Here is a 24,556-nt window from a genome sequence, read left to right as displayed (position 1 = left end):
CTTTTTGATTCTTTTTGTCTGTGCTAATAGGTTTGGCCAGCCTAATTTGGAAATATTCAGGTGTTGTGTGTCTTTGAATTACTATATAATGACATCTATAATAATACATCACAAACAAATTTCAAACCATTTTGTATATTAAGGCACATGATAAATTACAGAAATTAACTTTTCACATTCATATATTACAGACCATATCTAAATGTTACTTGTATTACTTTAGATTTCTATCATGAACTTAGCACTGTTATTTTATAATCCCAATAATGCCTTTAATGCTATTAAAACTAAATACTCTATAAACTTGTCAGATTTTCTAAGTTTTTATTACTAAAAACATGTTGTAATTCAAATGTAGTTACAGTATAATTTATAGACTCCCATTTTGCAAAATATCCTCTTAATTTTCATTAAGAATAGTTTTGTATCTTGGCTCAAAATTATGTTTTTCTTTTAACTTCTTCAGTATGTGTTAAACCAACCCTGGCAGAAGCAGATGAGTAAGCAGAATTTCATTTGAGTATTCAGCTCTCCCCTTGCTGTTCTAGTCTAGGGACTCGACACTAATAAGCCCTACATGTACACACTTCTCAATTCAGATGTATATTTGTCATTTGTCTTAACTCCTGATAAAATAGGTTTTATTATATCTACAATGAACTCGTTCCTGATATATTTTAAGCTCAGTCTTTTTTTTTAGAAAAGATAATTTGGTTATGAATTTCACCATATCGGATCAGGAGATCTATACCTTCATATGTAAAGTATTTTAGAAAAAATATATCTGATTATTTTCATTATGTGTATGATATATATGTGAACTGTGAAAGTGTTTTTTCAGTTTTATGTTTATGTGTATTTTAGGAAGACTTCTTAGATCTAACAGTAGCGGTCAAAAACGTAACAGGTCTGGAAGATGCACTCTGGAACATGTATGTAGAAGAGGAAGTGTTTGATTGTGACAACTTATACCACTGTGGATCTTGTGACCGTCTGGTGAAAGCAGCAAAGGTAAAGACAGACACTCTGCCTTTTCTTAGGTTGCCCACTTAGTACTTTAGCAAGAAGGTCTATCAAGTGAAGTCAGCTTGTTTGAAACTGAAGCTGTTAATTAATACTAAGGATCGAAAACACATTTACATGTTATATATCTGTAGTTTAATTATTACAGTAAAGGCTTTTTTAAGCTTTCAACTCAATAATTTTCTCAACTTCTTTCTTTCTCAGGAAAAAATTTATTTGTACCTCTGTGTTTCTTAAATACACCTTCTGTTGATAAACTCCTCACCACCACTGCTTTTTGCAAATTACCATTACAAAGAAGGCAATATGTTTTTATTTCTGCCAGCCAAGATGCTTGTTGAGCTTTCCTTTCTTTGTCTACCACTATGAAAATAGATGCTTTCTTTACTTTCTGTATATGCACTTATTTTACAGTTTCGATATATGTACATATCCCCTTCCCAACTCCAGCAGATCTAATAAGCCCTAATAAAAGGGCTTGACAGTACTTCTAGGTTGCTTTTTGTATAGCAAAGCAAAACACAGGATGAAAGGAGGGTAGGATATAAGCAATGGTTTTTTCTGCAGTGTGGCATCAACTCCGCTGCTGTCATTGTTATCCACAGTGGTCACTATTCCACTGCTGGTGGATGGTATCATAGGCTCTTCCTAGCATGATGAACTGGAGCTCGAGTCACTCGGTGGTTATTGAGTACTCACTGAAAGAACAACCACAAAAGACATATCTTTGCAGTTATTCTGTTACAACAAGATAACACTATTCCTACAGCTGATAATGACTGACTTTTCTAACAAAGAAAATGAGGAATGATTTAGATAACACACGATATTGATTTGGATCCTGGTCATTGTAGGTGAAAATGTAATAAAAACAATAAACTCATGCCTGTAGCTTTCACAATAGGATTTGAACCAGGGTAAATATTATACTGTTTAGTCCATACTTCTATCCAGCCTTTATCCCTTTAGGAAACCTAAATAGAGAGGTTTATTGTTTTCTTATTTAGTTTGTATCTCATCTTTGGCATTACGACTACAATCTAATAAAATAAATATAAAATTCAGAGGATAAAAAGTTTTGAAAGATACTTAAATACATTTTTAGTTTTACTTGGGCTTAATTGGCACATTAGTAAAACAAAAACCTTTTGTTAAACAAAAGCAGTTCCTTTATACATCTTGTATATCATTGGTTTAATTCTTTTTCAGTGGAAATATTTTGATCTTGATACTTTTTTAAAATACGTTTTTATTGATTTCAGAGAGGAAGAGAGAGGGAGAAAGGGATAGAAACATCAGTGTGACAGTCTGTTCGATTCTTCTTTGCCTCTAATTTTTTTCAACAGTTTGTAATATTGTTGAACAATAAAATTTTTTTAAAAAGTAAAAAAAAACCAAGACACCAGTGTGAGAATCATTGATCAGCTGCCTCCTGCACGCCCCCTACTGGGGATGGAGCCCGCAACCCAAGCATGTGCCCTGACCCGGAATTGAACCATGACTTCCTGGTTCATGGATTGACATTCAACTGCTGAGCCACATCAGCTGAGCTTATCTTGATACTTTTAAAATTACATTCAGTTATAGTTGCATTAGATTTATTGCATTCTAAATTTAGGTTGTACTACCTAAATTAATACATATTTTCTTGTTTTGAGCAGTCTTTCTTTTCTCAGCCACATCGTAGTTTAGTTTTTTAGACTTATTTTTTGAGCTTGTTTAAAAATCTACCATGTGGTTAAATTGCTGTTTTATCATTTAACTTTTTTTTATTATCCACTTGATTTTTAGGATTGTTTTACATACATTTTTAGGAATGTTTAATATTTATAATTTTGGATAATTTTATATGTGGGGAAGGATGTTTTGCCCCCCTTACATGCCATTAGTGTAAGAGGGTTGGGAAAAGCTGATGACTTTTTTAAAAAATTGATTTTAGGGAGAGAGAGAGAAACATCAGTTTGTTGTTCCACATATTTATGCATTCATTGGTTGCCTCTTGTACGTGCCCTGATCAGAGACCAAACCCACAACCATGGCATGTCAGGATGACACGCTAACCAAATCAGCTACCTGGCCAGGGCTAAAAGCTGATGACTTAAAAAAAAAAAATAGCTTAATTATGTGGTTTGTTTTAAAGCAAGAAATTTTTTAAAAACTTCTTACCTGCTTGTAAGAACAATAACTATAAAACCCCAATCAGTAGATCTTAATGTTTGGGGAGTTAGAGCACTTTTGAAAGTCTAATGAAAGCTATGGATCTTCTCCTCAGAAAAATACATGAACATGTACAAATTTGATATTTCAAGGGCCCAGATCCATTGAAAGAGGTCTGGAGATCCCAGATTAAGAGCTCCAGTTCTTAGTAAATAAAAGGAAGAAGATGAAAGGCTAGGACTTGGGCAGGAAAGAAACATTGTTAGGGAGGGGACTATCCAGTTATAACATGCTCATCAGATAGCCTTGATTTTAGGGTATGAACACTAAAAACATAAAATTGGGTTGTAAATTTGAGTTGTAAGCATAAATGAGTGATACCACTTTTAGTCCTGTAAAATAGATGAGTTTATATCAAGGGCTATATTCAGTTCATCGTGATGAGTTTGTGATTTAAGGACATATTCCTCTTAAAATTATGTCATAATTTGCTTTTTTATATGTTAAGAAACATGTATTCTTTATGCAACTGCTTTTTAAAAACTTAAAAAATTTTTCTTTTAACAGTCGGCCAAATTACGTAAGCTGCCTCCCTTTCTTACTGTTTCATTATTAAGATTTAATTTTGATTTTGTGAAGTGTGAACGATACAAGGAAACTAGCTGTTACACATTCCCTCTTCGGATCAATCTCAAGCCTTTTTGTGAACAGGTTTGAACTCTTTTATTTTTAAATTCTTTTTTTTCTCCCTCTCAATATTGAATTCTTAACTGACCTTGTTTTCAGTTGGCTTATTGCAGAATCTCAGCCATGGCACTATGCTGTCCCATGCATTGTAGGATGTGAGGCAACATTCCTGGTTGCTACCTGATGATAGCAGCAACCTCCCCCTCCTCTCCACTAGTGACAAAAATGTATTCAGACCTTGTCAAATGTCCATGTCTCCTGCAGGAAGGGGAATTGGTAAAATCACTCCCAGCTGAGAACTCCTGGTTTATTACAGTCCTTTTGAATTTCCAAAGTATGGATTTGTTCTCAGTTCTTTTTATTAAACTCTCTTGAAAAAGCTTTGATATGAAATTTAAGAGCAAAATTAGAAGTCACCTCACATTAAAAGAAGTTACCTTAAATTGGCACTTTGCTATTTGGATTTAGTTTACTTTAAATGCAGTAATGAATTACACATCTAGAAAGTGAACAGGTAGCTGCAACTTCACTAGCCTGGGATTTGTAGTACTTAAGACTTGGGCAAGAGAAAGTTTGAAAACAAATTAATTGCATAATCAACCTACTTTATAAGCCATTTAAAAATATTTTCTATGTAATTGTTATATATGTCAAGATCACAATGACAAGACTGATGTATTTCTTGTTACAAATCATTCTTTATATGTTTATTAAAACCAGAACATTTATTAGCTTGCTATTGAATTTCTATGCATGAAAGTAATTTTTAAAAATATTCTTAAATTTAGATGGGTCTTCCTCTACTTCAGGCGTAATTACTGAGCTTTTTGGTTGTTTTATTATATGAATTAACATTCAAAGGTTGTAATTTGGGTTGGCCCTGAGTTTGTTATAGGACACACAGAATAAATAGTTTTTCCGGTGTTGGTGGACTTTTCCCTCCATTTACTGCCTGAAAAAAACACACACACACATAAAAACTGTTTTTCAGGATAATTGAGTTAATTATTTTTTCCAGTTTTATTGAGAAATAATTGACATGCATCAGTTTATAAGTTTAAGGTAATACAGCATGATAGCTTGATTTTCATGTAGATGAAATAATTGCCACAATAGGCTTAGTTAACATCCATTATCTCATATAGGAAAAGTTTTGTCCTTTTATAAACAGCAGTTTGTCAAATGATTTTTAACATACTTTGAAATAACAAAACTGAAATAAGTAGAACATTGAGCACTTATCCAAGGAATTTGCAATATTTCTTTTTGATATCTGTGTTAATGAAAAATAATTACCACTTCTCATCTTTGTTTATATCTCTCTTGTCTTTTGCCTGAACCAGACATTTAAAAAAAGAATGCTGCTTACTTTAATAGTATAATTTTTTAAGCAAATACATTTTCTCAAATAATTGGGATCCCTTCAAATAGCACCCATATGCAAAGTATCTCTTAACCTAAAGTAGATTTTTCTTTTAAATGCCAGTGTAGGTATTCATCTGTTGGGTCAGTCATATTATAGAGCGCATTAATTACAGAAAAGTTTGATCATAGAATTAATAAATTAACAAAAAACTTTTTCATTCCACTAAACTGCCTCACAAGCCCAGCTAGTATTCATAATTGCTAAATTCCTCTTATATTCAGAGGACCAACATGTCAGGAGCGGTGACAGATACGGCTTTGACTTTGAGGCACGTGACAAATCTAGTTGGAACACAGGAAAAATTTACCAGCTAAAGACCACATTTATAAAGTGGCAAAATAGGTATCATAACAAAGATGGGCTTGCCAAGATCACAGACGCACTGATAGGCAAGTGTGTTTTGTTATCACATTGGTTTACATGATCTTAGCCAAAGTACATAAAAGTAACATCTTGTTTGGGTATGTGTTTTCATATTTAAGCAAGACACAGAATGTGATTGGTGTAGTGTGTTTGGTATTGGATCAATGATAGATAATCTTCTAAGAATTAAGAATTTAAAAATTTAAAGTCAGTTCAAATTTATCTTAATTTACCCTTAGAGAACAATAATAAACAGTGAAATTTTTATTTCAGTAGTTAAAATTCTTTTGCCCTTTGGTTATGTATCTTCCCACTTTGTGTAAACTATATCCATGCTTATGTTCTTTTGTAGAGTCAACTGGATGACTTGGAATACATGTATGACCTCTTCTCAGTTATTATACACAAAGGTGGTTGCTACGGAGGGCACTATCATGTGTATATTAAAGATGTCGATCATTTGGGAAACTGGCAACTTCAGGTGAGCATGGACATTAGTTTAGAAGTATCTTTGAAATATTTTTCCTTTTTTAGTCCTATTTGATGAAGATAATCTTTTGCCATTTATTATGTATTCACTCTGTGGAATACTTTTATAGGCACCGAAAGTGAGTATAGATAGTTTAAAATTTTTATTTCTAAACAATTTCATACTTACAGAAACATAACCAGCAGAGTACAAACACGTCCTGTATACTCTTCACCTAGATTCTCCAATTAACATTTTGCCACATTTGTGCAAGCACACACTCTTTGTACACACACATGCACACGTGTGCGCGCACATACACACAGAGTTAACATTATGATTATTAGTGCTGAACCATTTGAAGTTAAGTTTATCCCTAAATATGTCAGTGCTTATCTCGTGAAAATGAAGACATTCCCTTACATAAGCAGAGATCAAAATAAGGAACTTCAGCACTGATACCATCTTTTTAGCTAACATTTAATTTATATTTAGATTTCACCATTTGTCTGATCCAAATCCTTTATAGCATTTTCTTTCCCACTCTAGTATCAAGTCCAGGATCACGAACTACATTTAGTTAGCATATTGCTTAAGTCCTTTAATCAGTAATTCCTTAGCTTTTCTTCTGTCTTTCATGGCACCAACCAAAGATGATGAAGATTTTCTTCCTATGTTGTCTTCTAAAAGTTTGTGGGATTTTTTTTAGGTTTGGGGTTTTTGGATTTTTATTTATTTTTAAAAACCTTTATTTTACATTTATTGGGCTGACATTGGTTGATAAAATTGTATAGGTTTCATGTGTACAGTTCTATAATGCATCATCTGCATATTGTATTGTATGTTCTTATCCCAGTTAAAAGTTTGTTTTTCATTTACATTTAAAATTTCCTTCTTCCTGGAATGATCTGTGAATGTTGTGGTATTGTTTTTTTTTTTTCATTTGGGTACCCAACTGCCCATTACCATTTATTCAATAATCAATTTTACCCACCAATCTAGAATGCCAATCCTGTTATATCAATTGTTTATGTATGTGTGACTCCATTTTGGGACATGCTTTTCTGCTCCATACTTCTTTTCCATTCCTAGGCAAACACCACATTGTTCATTTCTGAGCTTTAAAAGCAGGCATGCCATGTGGTAGGGCGAGGTCTCCCTCTCTGTTATTCTTCAGGAGGGTTGTGCCTATCCCTGCTCTTTATGCTTCTTTGAGCATTTCTAGAATCAGCTATTCTCTTAGATGCTTAGTGGGGTTTTTAATCTACATATGAAAACGATATATCTTTTCATTTTTTAGTGCTTCTTTAACATTTTATGAAAAAGTTTTGAATAGTCTCAAGAAAAGAACTTCCAGATGTTCTGAGGAAAAGCCTGAACTGAGATTCTAGTTCCAATTATTTCCAATGGACAAAATTATGATGCATTACCCATCAACCCCAAACTCTCCACCAATTTTTTAAATGTAACTAAAACACAATAAAATGTCAAAATGTAAGATACAAATCATTATGTTAATTAGGATGTAGAATACTTAAAAACATATCTTCTTGATTATCAAATAATTATGTTATTAATGAATAGTTGCTCCACATGTAGTAATGTGGCTTCTGTTAGTGCTGAGTGAGAAAATGTTGTAACACTGTATTGTGCTAGAAGCTTTACTTATCTCACAATCCTAATTTATAGATGAGGTCAGAGAGATGAAAATAATTTGTCCAGGATTATTCAAGCAAAGCTGGAATTCAAAACCATATACAAATTATATTGTTCTTATTGTCATTTCTCCATCTTGAAACCTCCATAACATAAACATTCCTATTTTGTTAGTTACCTTTTAAGGAATTGGAGATTTTTTATATTAAAAAAAAATTTTTTTTTCCAGTTTATATTAATATTACTTTGTATTAGTTCCAGATGTACATCATAGTGGTTAGACAATCATGTACTTTACAAAGTGTTTCTCCCGTGATAGAAACTTTTTTATTGTTTTCTTTTTTAGGAGGAAAAAAGTAAACCAGATGTGAATTTGAAAGATCTTCAGAATGAAGAAGAGATTGATGATCCACTGATGATTCTAAAAACAATCTTATCACAGGTAGAGAGTGTGCTTATATTTGTGTGTATCTGTATTAGATATATGTAAATGAGGTTGATTAGGTAGATTTGATACTATTTTTTTCCTTTGGACGTTATATCTTTTTTTGAACTTTTATTTTTATTGGAAACTTTCTGCTTTTAAAAGAAATACATATCCATAGTAGAAAACTTGAGAGAGAAAAAACACCTAGAAAAAATATAAAAAAATAATAAGTGTAAATAAACCAAATGCTCAGTCATTGTTAACACTTTGACTATATTCTTTACATTCTGTTTTCTTTGTGTTTACACACTTATATTGGGATTGGTTTATGGGTTTCTTTGGTATTACTATTGTCATTTTAAATAGAATTGGGATTCACTTTACATACTGTTTTAGAATTTACTGTTTCCTATATTGTCTTTTAGTATTTGTAGGATCTGAAGTTATGTCTCCTTTTTCATTCCTAATATTGGTAATACCTCATACAGATGACTTTTAATGTTTGCTTAGTACCCTTGTTATGCCCAGAGTTCGGGGGGCCCCCATAATCCACCACCAGGGAGCCTCTTCCGATGCAAAATCAGAGAGTCTTTAATACAAGCTCGCTTGGTCCCCCCCGCCACCCCCCCCCCCCGCCTCCATTACTGGATGCAAGAGAGAGCCCCGAGTTCCAAGAGAACAAAGGTTATATAGGGCTAGTTATTTGGGTGGGCTTAGGGGGTGATGTGGGTTACAGAGATTGGTCATTTAGGTCAGGGTTTTTCATCAGGGTCTTACAGCACGAAGGTCAGGAAGTGACCAGCACATTCTGAGGCTTGGGCCGTCCCCCACTATAGCCTTATCAGGACCTTAGCTGCATTCTTGGAGCTTTATTGGTCCCCTCAGGTGGTGGTTGGGGGAGTTAGGTCAATACCGGCATTCTTGTGGTCACTCAGAAAAAGAGGGGGCTTGGGCTGAGGGCCCAGCCCTACAAGGCAAGATAGGGGAGAGGGAGGGGAGTATGTGTCTGCTTTGGCCTTTCACCCTGTTGTAATAAGTGGTATGTCTCCTTTCATTTATTCATTCATTTGTAAACAGTTTTTTATAATTGTTTACTGGGGACTTAGGCTCAGTCCTTGATGGTCACCATATTAGTCTACTAGGGTTGTCATAACAAAATATCACAGACTGGGTGGCTTAAATCAATAGAAATTTATTTTCTCATAGTTCTGGAAGCTGGGAGTCCAAGATCAATCAAAGTTTGGTTTCTCTTGCAGCTTCTCTCCTTGTCGGTTGTAGATTCTGCCTCCTCTTTGTGTCCCATATGCTGGGGTCTTTCCCTGAATCTGCTAGGGTTCAGGAATCTGGAGAAGGGGCTGCGATATAAATTAATAAAGAGACTAGACATGAAATATATATTTGGGAGGCATTTTGGGGGAGCCAGGGGAGGCTTAGCTTCAGTAACTAAACTCTCTGAATCTCCGCACCCAGGGCTTTTTATTCACACATTTTGCCCTATAGCAAAGTGGATATACATATCAAAGGTAAGGTTTGGTAAACAATAAAGTACCATCAAGTTGGGGGAATTGCCTTCAGCTGTTCCAGCAGCAGGTAATAACGTGCAGATTTTCAGCTCTGCTCAAAGAGTCCATTCAACCTTTTGAGGACTTCTCGCATTTATTACATTTATTACGACCTGCTGGACTTAGCCTCCAGCACCCATAGGCCTTTCCTGTACATGTGCATCCCTGGTGTCTCTGTGTGTGCCTAGATTTCCACGTAGGGACACCAGTCAGATTGCATTAGGACCCACCCTAATGGCCTTGTTTTAACTTCTTTAAAGGCCCTATCCAAAAATAGCCACAGTTGAAATTTTGAAGGTTAGGAATTCAACATGGAATTTTGGTGTAGGTGCAGGTCACGTTGCATCCTGTAATGGTCACTTCTTACCATTGGTAGGTAATTGGCACAGATATTCTTAAATGACTTTGTGTTTCTTTCATAAGGAGGAGAGTAATCTGATTCTTGTTGATCTTCTGGGCCAGAAATTTTTGAAAAAGATGGGAATATCTTGGAACAAGAAGTACAGAAAACAGTATGGACCACTGCGAAAGGTAATATATGACATTCTTATAGAAAGTCCTTTTCTCATGAAATCTTATGATCCCACAATAAGAATTATTTGAAGAAAATTTAAATTAGGTGAAAATAAAATCAATATTTTTGTTTAATGGTTAAAATTCCATTAAGTTACTTATTACTAAGTTAAATAATTTATCATAGAAGTAAGCAAAGGGGAGGAGGTTTCAACCAAAACAGCCAAATAATGTCACAAAGTTCATACCCTAAAACTTATCATTTTACTTATAGAAGTGTCTTCAGATATTCACCCAAATTTCACTTTACCTTTCTTTTACACACACTTCTAGTAAACTTGGTGATCTGGTTTCCTAGGCTGTACAATCAGATGTAAAAACTGTACTGCCAGAAATGAGATAACTCAACAGGAAACAAGCACAGCAACAGAACACACAGTAAATATTTGGGAGCTATTTCTTACAGAAGCAAAGCGCTTACTTCAATAAGTGTTTAAGTGCATCCTTTAATTAGATCACAGTTGATAAATAAATGTTTAATGGCCCTGAGTTCATAGAAGGTTAAAATGGTTGGATCAATGTTTCAGTATTCATTTTTAAGTATATTAGCTATGCAGGTTTTAAAAACATATATACTAGTAAATAACCTTTATAAGTTTGAGGAAGTTAGCTTTCATTCAGACTTGATTGATAGTTTCATCTCGGGGTTGGATTTTTTCAAATGCTGTTTGTTTTTCATCTATTGATATGATCACATAGTTTTACTCTTTTATTCTGTTATCTAGAGGCCTGGTGCACGAAATTTGTGCGTGGGGAGGGGATCCCTCAGCCCAGCCTGCACCCTCTCCAATCCGGGAACCCTCGGGGGATGTCTGACTGCTGATCCCAGGGATCAGGCCTAAACCAGCAGTCTGACATCTCTCTCACAATCCGGGACTGCTGGCTCCTAACTGCTCACCTGCCTGCCTGCCTGATTGCCCCTAACTGCCCCCCTGCCAGCCTGACCACCCCTAACCACCTCTGCCTGCCGGCCTCATCGCCCCTAACTGCCCCCACTTCCAGCCTGGTCGCCCCAACTGCCCCCCCGCCCTCCCCGCCCCCCCCCTCCCCCGCCAGCCTGGTTGCCCCTTACTGCCCCACCTGCCAGCTTGGTTGCCCCCAACTGCCTCTCTCTGCCAGCCTGATCGCCCCTAACTGCCCCCTCACCGGCCTGATCGCCCCTTATTGCCCCCCTTCCAGCCTGGTTGCCCCCAACTGCCTCCTCCCCTCCCCTCCCCCCCTGCCGGCCTTGTCGCCCCACACAGCCTGCTATTTGGTTGTTACTGTTACTGTGACCGTGTCCTGAACAGTTTGCATATTCCTCTATTATTAGTATAGATATGGTCTATTGACTGATCTTCTTAATGTTTATAAAATCTTACATTTCTGGGTTAAATCACTTGGTCATAATATATTTTTATGTGTGGCTATATTTGTTTGAGTCATATGAATTAAGGACTTTTGTGTCTATGAGAAATACCCATCTTTAATATTATTTTTTTTGTAAAGTCTGTCAGATTTAGTATCAGGGTTATGTAGGATTTATAAAGCAAGTTGGGAAATACTCCCTTTTTTATATTCTGGAAAAGAATTTACATAAGATTGATTATTTCTAACTGTTTAGTGAAGCTATTTAGACCTGGGACTTGTTTGTAGTATGCTTTTTAAATTATATTTTTAATTTCCTTGATTGTAGTCATTTAAGTTTTCTATTTTCTCATTTGGGAAAATTATATTTTTAAAGGAATTTGTCCTTTTATCTGTGGTTTCAAATTTATTGGTATAAAATTGTTCAAAGTTATCTTTTTTAGTGTATCTTTTCATTCCCAATATTAATAATTTGTGTCTTCTTTTTTTTTTCATCAGTCTTGCTAGGGGCCTATCAAATGTATTAAACTTTTTCAAAAACAAACTTTTTCCTTTGATTTTTCTCTACTGCTCATCTCTTCTGTGTTTCATTGATTTCTGCTCTTTAATTATTTCCTGTCAACTCTGGGATTTAACTCGAACATCTTTTTTATAGGTTCTTGAGTTGGTGTCTCAGTTGTTTTTAAACCTTTTAATATATGCTTTTGTGTGTGTGTGTGTGAAGAAATGTTTATTGACTTACTCAAAATAATACATAATAAAGAATATTCAAAATACAGGGAAAAACCAAGATGGCGGCATAGGTAAACACTGGAAATTACTGCCTCACACAACTACTTCAAAAATACAACTAAAAGACAAAACGGACATCATCCAGAACCACAGGCTGGTCGAGTGGAAATTCTACAACTAGAAGGAAAGAGAAAAGCACACTGAGACTCAGAGGAGGTGCAGTGCGGAAGTAAAGTGCAGAGGTACGGAGGCGCACGTGGAAAGGGCTGGCAACTGAGGACGCGGCTGTCTTTTTCAATCGGGAGGGAGACACAAGCTCCCGACTGCTCTGAACTCCAGTTCCGGGTGCGTCTCTGGGGACCCAGACTCATACGGGGAGAAACTGGACTGTCTGGCATCGGTAGGAACTCGAAGGCGGCTTTCTCTCAGAGGTGCTTGCAGCGATTACCGAGGAACAGTGAGACCTAGGGCCTCTTAGGGCAGGGCTGAGGATCAGCTATAGCTGTTTGCTCCGCCCTGTTGATTCCCTGAGACCCCGTCCCACTCAAGCTGTGGGCAGAGGCTTTTGCATATGAATGCCCCGGCCCTTTGCAATCTGAAATTACCTAACAAACTGAAGCTGGGTCAGAGAGACCCAGAACATCCAAAAGAAGGCCCAAGGCCCCATAGCAGCTTGCATTGCTTCACAGCTGGGCCTCATCTGGGTACCTCCAAACCCCAAACAAAGAAGAGGAATCTGCAGATCTCTCTGTAGCTCCTGCTGGGTAGCCTCAGGCAGAAGCTAAATTAGCACCTCCTTAGAGATCCAAGAGCAGGATACCCAATGGTCATAGTGGGACCATCTAGATTACAACTCCTCAGATCCATAAGGGACACATTCAGGGGGCAGACTCAGTGACCACCAAAGCCCCACTGAAGCAAGTCTTGCCCCAGAAGGGTGTCTCCAGCACAGAAGTTCTCCCACCATAACCACAGCTGATTCTCACAGACAATTGGCCTGGAGGTCAATTCCTTTCAGTGACACAACAATCAAGGCTTAACTACAAGAAGACTGTGCACAAAGCCCACAAAGGGGTGTACCAAGAGTGTCAACCTCGGTAATTCGGGAGGCTGAGCTACTGGGTCCTATAGGACACCTAGCACACAAAGCCACTCTACCAACATAAAAAATGCAGAGACAAAGAAACAGGTCACAAATGACAGAAATGGAGGAAAGCCAACTACTGGATACAGAGTTTAAAACCACGCTTATAAGGTTTTTCAAGAATTTTCTAGAAACCACCGATAAATTTACTGAGACCCTCAAGGATATGAAAAAGGACCAACTAGAAATTAAGCATACACTGACTGAAATAAAAAATATTATACAGAGACCCAACAGCAGACTAGAGGATCCCAAAATCAAGTCAAAAATTTGAAATACGAAGAAGCAAAAAACGCCCACCCCGAGAAACAAAAAAAAGAATCCAAAAATATTAAGATAGTGTAAGGAGCCTCTGAGACAGCTTCAAGCGTACTAACATCCAAATTATAGGGGGTGCCAGAAGAAGAGAGAGAGCAAGATATTGAAAACCTATTTGAAGAAATAATAACAGAAAACTTCCCCTACCTGGTAGAAGAAATAGACTTACAAGTCCAGGAAGCTCAGAGAGCCCCAAACAAAAAGAATCCAAAGAGGACCACACCAAGACACATCATAATTGGGGAACCAAGATGGCGGCATAGGTTAACGCCGGAGTTTGCTGCCTTGAACAACTACTTCAAAAGTGAAACCAAAAAACGGAAGGGACATCACCCAGAACCACAGGAACGCTGGCTGAGTGGAAGTCCTACAACTAGGAGGAAAGAGAAACGCATACGGACACTCAGAGGAGGCGCAGTGCTGAAGTCAAATTCTGAGGTGCGGAGTGCGTGGAGCGGGCTGGCGGCCGAGGGCGTGGTTGGCGTTTTCAATCGGGAGGGAGTCGCAGACTCTGAGCTCCAGATCCAGGCGAGTCTTTAGGGACCCAGACTCAAACGGGAGAAGCGGGACTGTCTGGCTTCGGTCAGAGCGAGTGCAGCTTTCTCTCCGAGGTTTGCAGCCATTGCTGGGACTCAGAGAGGCAGAGCCCCTGGGGACAGGACTGAGAGCCGCCATCACTGCTCTCTCCGGCCCACCCTATTGATACTGTGCGACCCGCCCCGCCCAAGCCCTGCACAGAGGCATTTGCCGGATAGCCTCAGGCAAAGGCTAGATTAGCACCTCCCTAGAGGACAGACGTTCTCTCACTGCAGGCACAGCTGATTCTCATAGCCACTTGGCCTGGAGGTCAAACCCTCCCTGGTATTAGCTACAACAATCAAGGTTTATAAGACTGCGCACAAAGACCACTAGGGGGTGCACCAAGGAAGCATAACAAAATGCGGAGACAAAGAAACAGGACAAAATTGTCAATGGAAGATATAGAGTTCAGAACCACACTTTTAAGGTCTCTCAAGAACTGTTTAGAAGCCGCCGATAAACTTAACGAGATCTACAAGAAAACTAATGAGACCCTCGATCGTATATTGGGGAACCACCTAGAAATTAAGCATACACGGACTGAAATAACGAATATTATACAGACTCCCGACAGCAGACCAGAGGAGCGCAAGAATCAAGTCAATGATTTGAAATGCGAGGAAGCAAAAAACACCCAACCGGAAAAGCAAAATGAAAAAAGAATCCAAAAATGCGAGGATAGTGTAAGGAGCCTCTGGGACAGCTTCAAGCGTACCAACATCAGAATTATAGGGGTGCCAGAAGATGAGAGAGAGCAAGATATTGAAAACCTATTTGAAGAAATAATGACAGAAAACTTCCCCCACCTGGTGAAAGAAATGGACTTACAGGTCCAAGAAGCGCGGAGAACCCCAAACAAAAGGAATCCAAAGAGGACCACACCAAGACACATTATAATTAAAATGCCAAGAGCAAAAGACAAAGAGAGAATCTTAAAAACAGCAAGAGAAAGAAACTCAGTTACCTACAAGGGAATACCCATACGACTGTCAGCTGATTTCTCAACAGAAACTTTGCAGGCCAGAAGGGAGTGGCAAGAAATATTCAAAGTGATGAATACCAAGAACCTACAACCAAGATTACTTTATCCAGCAAAGCTATCATTCAGAATTGAAGGTCAGATAAAGTGCTTCACAGATAAGGAAAAGCTAAAGGAGTTCATCACCACCAAACCAGGATTATATGAAATGCTGAAAGGTATCCTTTAAGAAGAGTAAGAGGAAGAAAAAGGTAAAGATACAAATTATGAACAACAAATATGCATCTATCAACAAGTGAATCTAAGAATCAAGTGAATAAATAATCTGATGAACAGAATGAACTGTTGATTATAATAGAATCAGGGACATAGAAAGGGAATGGACTGACTATTCTTGGGGGGGAAAGGGGTGTGGGAGATGCGGGAAGAGACTGGACAAAAATCGTGCACCTATGGATGAGGACAGTGGGTGGGGAGTGAGGGCGGAGGGTGGGGTGGGAACTGGGAGGAGGGGAGTTATGGGGGGGAAAAAAGAGGAACAAATGTAATAATCTGAACAATAAAGATTTAATTAAAAGAAAAAAAATGCAAAAAAAAAAAAAGACACATCATAATTAAAATGCCAAGAGCAAAAAACAAAGAATCTTAAAAGCAGCAAGAGAAAGAAAGGCAGTTACCTACAAGGGAGTACCCATACAGCTGTCAGCTGATTTCTCAACAAAAACTATGCAGGCCAGAAGGGAGTGGCAAGAAATATTCAAAGTGATGAATAGCAAGAACCTACAACCAAGATTACTTTATCCAGCAAAGCTATCATTCAGAATTAAAGGTCAGATAAAGAGCTTCACAGATAAGGAAAAGCTAAAGGAGTTCATCACCACCAAACCAGTATTATATGAAATGCTGAAAGGTATCCTTTAAGAACAGGAAGAAGAAGAAAAAGGTAAAGATAAAAATTATGAACAACAAATACATATCTATCAAACAAATGAATCTAAAAATCAAGTGAATAAATAATCTGATGAACAGAATAAATGTGAATATAATAGAATCAGGGGCATAGAAAGGGAGTGGACTGACAATTCTCAGGGTGGAAAGGGTGTGGGGGGTGCGGGAAGAGACTGGACAAAAATCATACACCTATGGATGAGGACAGTGGGTGGGGAGTGAGGGTGGAGGGTGAGATGGGAACCGGGTGGAGGGGAGCTATGGGGGAAAAAAAGAGGAACAACTGTAATAATCTGAACAATAAAGATTTAATTAAAATAAAAAAATAAAGGTAATTACGACATTTCCAAATAAAACATTTCAAAATTAAAAAAAAATAAAAATACAATGTGATATAAATGTCACTACTGCAGTTATCACAATAATTCTTGTTTTCATTAAAGTTTGTTGATAAAACTTTTGTGAAGTCTATATTCTTGATCAGTGCTTCGGAAGAGTAAGTGATACTAATTGGGGATGGATGGAGATAATACTATGAGAACCCAGTAAGTTGGGTCTACATATCTGGCACTTAATTAGTTACTTCCTTTACATAACACAATATACAGTATAATACTCTATATAGGTATTGAGAAAGCTGAATGAATGTATAGACTCCCTAGTCATCCATCAAGTGCAGTAGGCTAAAGCCCATCTTCATTTCTGGGTTTTATTCATAAAGTAAATTGAGGTTTCTGGTGTCGGGGAATTCACCTTCCTTGAAGAACAAAGTGATAAGTTCTTATGGAAAGTAGGCTCCACTTGCAGTCCCATCAGAGTTTAGAACAAGGGGTTTTTGTGGTTCAACACATGCTTTTAAAGCTATCAATTACCTTCTAATCACTAATTTAGCTGTAGCTAAATTTGATGTTTTCATTATAATTTAGTTCAAAATATTTTGTAATTTCCTCTTGATTCTTTCCTTGATGCATGAGTATTTTGGAAGTGTGTTGCTTAATTTCCAAATATTTGGGGGATGTCTGAGTTATCTTTGTTATATCTAGAAATTTATTTCTAATTAATTCCCTTTTGCTTTGAGGACATGCTATGATTTTAGTTCTTTTAAATTTATTGAGACTTTGCTTGAACTCTCCTCTGCCATGCACTGATACAAACCAAAAAGTGGTTTATTAATGTAAAACTCGTCTAGTTTGTGTCTGTTATTTGAAGGATTATGTTTCTTCCACTTTGTGCCTGCTTTTGGTTACTCTGCAAACAGAAGTTTTCATTCTTTTATCTAGAGTTTATTATTTTTATTAGGAGGGTTAGTTCAGTAAAAGTTCTCTGCTTCTACTGGGAGCTGACTTCAGTGAAGTTTGAATCTTAAAAGAGTTAATCTCAACTATCAAGCAAAGAAAAAATTAACTTTTCAAAAAGCTCATTACTCAGAGGTTTCAAATGTTTGATATTTTATTGTACCTAAAACAAGTTAGCTACAAACCTGTTTTATCAACAGTTACACGCAGTGTTAACAATATTTTGTCATATACCATATGCCCTTCTATTTGTAATAAAATAATACTTCAGATTTGAGAGTTGTCATTATCATAGATTATTTCTTTGCAAGAGAAGCTTTTCACTTTTCCATAATGATTGATGAGTTCAGTGAATGTTACGTATACCTGCCAAGTGATTTCCTATATAAGATAACTTTGTACTGAGAGAAAAGGAGATGCAAGGCAGCACAGAGATTAGGGAATGAGAGAAGAGGAGTAGGGGAGGAAGCAGTGGGATAGGCAGTGGAGAGAGAACAGTGTTCTTCCTAATCCTTTAGCTAGAACAGTGGTTCTCAACCTGTGGGTCGCGACCCCTTTGGGGATCAAACGACCCTTTCTTTCACCGGATTCGCCTAAGACCATCGGAAAACACATATATAATTACATATTGTTTTGTGATTAATCACTATGCTTTAATTATGTTCAATTTGTAACAATGAAAATACATCCTGCATATCAGATATTTACATTATGATTCATAACAGTAGCAAAATTACAGTTATGAAGTAGCAACAAAAATAATTTTATGGTTGGGGGTCACCACAACATGAGGAACTGTATTAAAGGGTCACGGCATTAGGAAGGTTGAGAACCACTGAGCTAGAGGCACCTGAGAAATGGTCTTTGGGATTATGACAAGCCTTTTTATGTTTTGATTTCCTGAGCTAGTCTAGCCTGTCAGCTTCCTGGACAGAAAACATTCAGTTTAGTTAATGTGAAGCAATAATTTAGGCTTGCAATTTCTAATTTATGCCAGCAGAATTAGTCTGAGTCACTAGTCTTGAAATTATCTTCTCTGAGGCTTCACCATGTGATTGCCTTTGTTTTGTCCTTTGTTTCCGTTGCTTTAAATACTTCAAAACTGCTTGTTCTTCCTAATCTGTTTCCATAAAGTACGTTTTAAAACAGCATTATTGAGGTGTAATGAAAATATTTTTTAGATTGTGGCATGACAACTTACTTGATACATCTATTAGATTAACAGAGAGAACTTTGATTTTTATTAAATGTTTTTATTATGGCTGAAATGGCTGTTTTTTCCCTCATAGCTGATCAGGCCAAAAATAAAAGGGAAGTTAAAATATCTGATATCAGAAAAGAAGATGAAGGTTTTTTAAAAAATCACTTCCAATCTTAAAAATTTTTTTTGTTAACCTAGTATTTTTGTTTGTTTCTGTCTAGTTCTTACAGCTTCATTCTCAGATCTTTCTACTCAGTTCAGATCAAAGTAAAGTCAGTCTATTGAAGAACTCTTCTCTGCAGGCTGAGTCTGATTTGCAAAGGAAGGATCAACAAATTTTCAAGACACTTACTTCAGAATCCCCAGGATTAAATGATAGAACCTCCTGTTCCCACTGGTTTGATATAAATGATTCCAAGGTCCAACCCATTGAGGAAAAGGATATTAAACAGCAATTTCAGGGCAAAGAGAGCGCCTATATGTTGTTTTACCGGAAATCCCAGTTGCAGAGACCACCTGAAGGTATGGAAAGAAAAATGTTCCTGTTTGTTTAAGTTGATGAGTTTAAAAAGATAAATATTAAATTCTATTTGTATTGTTACCCTTTTAAAAGGAGGTTTACTCTTGAAACACTTAAAAATATTTTTAAGCTAATAGTAAGAAATATATGTTGCTGAAAGAAATCCAACCATCTGTCACATTTTAAGAACCTATATTTCTAATTATTTTTTTTCTCTAATATGAGGCCATAGTCAGATTTTCAGAATTGGGTTTTCTTGGATCACATACTGTGAGCAGATTTGAGTGTTGTTGCCCTGTCCTCAGGTGTGACTCTGTCATCTGCCCATGTGTTGCCTTTTAGTTGTTAGTGGCTTTGGTCGCATTTTCATATATTCCCTTTTATTTTCCTTTCTTGTATCTTTCCTTCAAGGTAATATTTTCTGAGCAATTAAAGTATCTTTGATGTACTCGTTGTTGAACCATCTAAGAGAGCTTGAACCAAGAGGTTAAACATTGAGACACACAGTGATAATTTTTTTAATTTAAGGCACTAACGTATTAAATCAGTGTGTAAGACTTGATCACTTCCTAAGATCTACTCAAAAGTAAAACATCCTAACTAGAAAGCTCTTTAGATTAAAGATATGATTAGAGATGAGGATACTGTTGTTAGAAAATGAGAAAGGTGATCATTTTTTATAAAGAATAAGAACAAAGAATAAATAATTTGCATGTCAGTGAAAAGAAATTAACTTTCTGGATCTGAAACAGTTACATAACTATTCTATTGACCAGAAAGGGCTTTGTACTTTTCTAAGGGGAAAAAAGATATGATAATGATTCTCATAAATATATCGTGGAGCAGAAGTCACAGTTATAAAAACATATTAACAGAAAAAGACTATCTTCAGATGGAGTGTTGTCTTTTTCACTAAAATGAAGTTTAGTACATAATTGAAATATGTACTAAATGACAGTTTTCTAATTAGCTTGGGAATTGAATAAAGGTCCAGCCAAAATTTTGATGGACTTTTCTGGGGAATGAAGGAATGGAACTTGACAAAGTGCTTCTGAAATTTACGTAGAGATAAATTAATGAAAATTGAAAAATGGACTATTGAAGGAAAATTTGCTCTCAGTAAAAACATAAAGCTATGATTATAGTAATCACTTGAATTAAATTATAGTTCTTTTAATGTTTATGCAAAAAGTAACTTAAGATGTATAAATAGAAATAATATTTCTAATCTTAAGGTAAAGACCTTTTTAAGCTTAAAAGCAAAGAAAGGAAAAAATTTAAGGAAAAGTGATATAAACCAACAATATTAAGCTATGGAAAATAGAGGAAATACATTTGTCACATATTTTGCTATCTGTAGAGTGCTTTTATATATATTCCATTGTCGTTAGTAGTAAATTGGGAAAAGTATATTTATAAATAAGCAATATGCAAAATAAAAAAGTAGAAACAACCAATAAACTGCAAATAAAAAAATTACAAAAACAAGAAAGCCCACTGCATGGGAGAACATATTTGCCAATGTTATCTCCGATAAGGGTTTAATCTCCAAAATTTATAGGGAACTCATACAACTTAACAAAAGGAAGATAAACAATCCAATCAAAAAATGAGCAAAGGACTTAGACACTTTCTGAAAGAGAACATACAGAAGGCCAAGAGACATATAAAAACATGCTCAAAGTCACTAATCATCTGAGGGATGCAAATAAAAACGACAATGAGGTACCATCTCACACCTGTCAGAGTGGCTACCATCAACAGATTAACAAAGGGCAAGAGCTGGCGAGGATGCAGAGAAGAAGGAACACTCGTGCACTGCTGGTGGGAATGCAGACTGGTGCAGCCACTGTGGAGAACAGTATGGAGTTTCCTCAAAATATTAAAAAAGAATTCCCGGTCGGCCCAGTAATCCTACTTCTGGGAATATATCCAAGAAATCAGAAACACCAATCAGAAAGGATATATGCACCTCTGTGTTCATAGCAGCACAATGTACAATAGCTAAGATTCGGAAACAGCCTAAGTGCCCATCAGCAGATGAGTGGATTCAAAAATAGTGGTACATCTATACAGTGGAATACTATGTTGCTGTAAAAAGAAGGAACTTTTATTATTTGCAACAGCATGGATGAACCTGGAGAGCATTAAGCTAAGCGAAATAAGCCAGTCAGAGAAAGATAAGTATCACATGATCTCATTAGTGGAATATAATGAACTGATGAACAAAAATAGATTCAGAGACAGAAATACCAAATGGACTGTCAGACCTTGGAGGGAAGGCAGGGGAGAGCGGGTGGGATATAAGAGATCAACCAAAGGACTTCTATGCATGCATGTTAGCATAACCAATGGACATGGACACTGGGGCAGTGGGGGCTTGTCCTGGGGGGTGGGAGTGGCCGGGGAGGGGTCAATGGGGGAAAAGGGAGACATATGTAATACTTTAAACAATAAAAAAGAAATTAGTAAAAAGAAAGAAAATTTTTAAAAAATCAGCCTAACTCATAATAAAAAATGTGAATCCAAACAGCATTGAGTCCTGGCTGTTTTTTTTAAAAAATATACTTTATTGATTTTTTACAGAGAGGAAGGGAGAGAGTTAGAAACATCAATGAGAGAGAAACATCGATCAGCTGCCTCCTGCACATCTCCCACTGGGGACGTGCTCGCAACCCAGGCACACGCCCTTGACTGGAATCGAACCCGGGACCCCTCAGTCCGCAGGCCAATGCTCCATCCACTGAGCCAAACCGGCTTCGGCCCTGGCTGGGTTTTGCTCAATGGTTAGAGCATCAGCCTGGGAACCAAAGGTAGGGGTGTGTAGGGGAGGCAACCAATCAATGTGTCTCTCATAGATGTTTCTCTCTCTCCCCCATTCCCTCTCCATTGATTTCTAGAGAGAAATCAATGGAAAAAATATCCTCAGGTGAGGTTTAAATAACAACAACACAGCATTGATATAACGACACTCTTCCTACCAAGTCAAATATTTCTAAGATTCTGATGCTCAACGGTTGGCATTTCCTCTGCAGCTAGTAGGCATATAAAGTAATATAGCCAATTTGGTTGTATGTGTTTAAAACCCTTAAATTAATGCTACTTCTACAAATTTGTCTTGAAATAATCAGAGCTGTGTATAACTGTTTATGTTCAAAGATGTTTGTTAACCCCATTGTTTTGTAATAATGACTAATGGAAATCACCTTAATGTCTAACAGAAAGATTGGTTAGATTAATTATGCTATTTAAAGAATGGACAACTCTGCAGTCATTTAAAGCTTTGGAAAAATACTCAACAGTATATGCAATGAAAAAGCAAGTTACAAATTCGTTGAAAATAATTCCATTTTGTAACAAATTTAATTGCTTTAAATAAGTGTGTGTGTGTGTGTGTGTGTGTGTGTGTGTGTACAAGACACTGTGTAGTATAGAAAAAAAGACCAAAAGCATATATTTTAGCGGTATCTTTTGGGAATGAGATTATAGGTAATATCAATTTTTAAATGATTTTCAGAATTTTTACAGTGACAGATTATTACAATTATTATCAAAAAGAAAATAGTTGGTGTTCATTTTAAAAGGTATATTTAAGGAGAGTTGAAAAAGTGGAATTCTTCTAACTTGACCTAAGGAACTGTGTACCTGTCATTTGTTCTAATGTTTTAATTTTTCAGATGGAAAACTGAGATTCAGAGAAAATGGTTGTTCACACAGATAAAGCTTTCTAGTTTTCCTTGCTAATTTTCAGCAACCAGTTTTCATTTAGTCAGCACAAGTTAATGAAAAATTTTGTCCACAGCTCGAGCTAATCCAAGATACAGGGTTCCATGTCATTTGCTGAATGAAATGGATGCAGCCAACATTGAACTGCAAACAAAAAGGTAACTAACTTACTTTTAGAGATTGAATGGTTTTTCTGGAGAATTAATCTAAATTAGGTCTTAAGTATTTAATAATGAAAATTAAGAAAGAAAAAAGTCATCTAGTTAATGCCAATATTTGTTTTCAGCTGAATCTGTATAGTGAGATTATCTTTGACTTTGAAATTATCCTTATTGTGTGAGAGTGAACGAAATAATGACATGTAAATGGCCATTGCTAAGTAAGAATTGAAGCCTAAGACTAGAGAAATCTGTGAGCACATAGTTAGCTAAATGAATTGTATCCTAGCCTGTCAGGTTATTCCTTTGGTACAAAGAGAACCTGCTGTGAAAATCACCCCTCATATTTAAGTAGTTGTGGAGAACTGGCAGAAGAACAGAAGTGGGCAAAGGAAGGAAATGTAGATTCTACAAACTATGGGGCTTACTGTCAGTCTTGGTCAAAAACTTGTAATGGATTATTAAGGGGGTGTTTTGTGATAACTTAATGGTCTCAGCATTATTTTCTTTGGATGTCTAATCTTGGCCCCTGAAGAATTGGTTCTTTATTTGCTCTCTGACATAGTCTGTGGGGTATTGGGTTAGAGAAATGGAAGTCCCATGGTCTTTTCGTGGACCGAGGTGGCTGCTTATGTAGCAGGGGTGTGTGTGTTCAACATTTTTATCATTGCCTTGAACCTGGGGAGAAAATAGCAGGTAGATTGAATGGCAAGCCAAGATGAAAGGAAATCTCAAGAATCAAGACACTAAAAATTTAAAAACTTAAAAGAGTAAGATATCTTAAGGATGAAAAATAACCTGCATGAGTGGTGTGGCTTAGCAGATGGTATTAAACAAACAAACAAAAGAACACCAAGAGATTTTAGTCATGTGGTCATCAAAAAAGCTGATGCTGTCTTTGACCACATTAATAGACTTTGTCAGAAGTACCTGGATGGTGGCAAAAGTTTCCTCCACTCTCCATTGGCCCAACTGCCTGGAGTAGAGTGTTGGGCACCATGCTTCAAGGCTGCTGCTGAGGACATTGGGCCTGGAGGGAGTAGACTCAGGAGGATTATTAGTTCAACCTCAGATATTCCAAGGGAAACTCTATGGAGCTAGTGGAAGTCAGGATGAATTAAAAGTTTGTAAATCTGACACTTACAGTTATTAGGAGCAAGTTTCTAGCATTTTGTTTATAATCTCAGGATTGGAAGAGTTTGAGTGTCAGTATTCAGAGTAACATTGTACAATGTACGTTAAAATACATTTTCCTTGGAATGCATG

At 36.7% G+C, this 24,556-nt stretch overlaps 1 protein-coding gene across 2 annotated transcripts in view; it reads left to right on the top strand.

Annotated features, from left to right (window-relative positions):
* The window catches only part of USP40 (ubiquitin specific peptidase 40), a 75,358-nt gene that overhangs the window by 6,813 nt on the left and 43,989 nt on the right, over positions 1-24,556 (top strand). For both annotated transcript variants that reach the window (XM_081095374.1, XM_081095373.1), the window contains 7 exons: positions 865-1,011; positions 3,748-3,891; positions 6,009-6,137; positions 8,128-8,223; positions 10,194-10,301; positions 19,108-19,408; positions 23,209-23,290. In XM_081095374.1, the coding sequence (XP_080951500.1) occupies positions 865-1,011; positions 3,748-3,891; positions 6,009-6,137; positions 8,128-8,223; positions 10,194-10,301; positions 19,108-19,408; positions 23,209-23,290 (1,007 nt within the window). The remainder of the gene's footprint in view (positions 1-864; positions 1,012-3,747; positions 3,892-6,008; positions 6,138-8,127; positions 8,224-10,193; positions 10,302-19,107; positions 19,409-23,208; positions 23,291-24,556) is intronic.

This window comes from Myotis nattereri (assembly GCF_964212035.1).
Source record: "Myotis nattereri genome assembly, chromosome: 7".
Taxonomy (NCBI): Eukaryota; Metazoa; Chordata; class Mammalia; order Chiroptera; family Vespertilionidae; genus Myotis; species Myotis nattereri.
The sequence above is the reverse complement of the archived record's forward strand: the minus strand, read 5'-3'. Positions and strand labels throughout refer to the sequence as shown.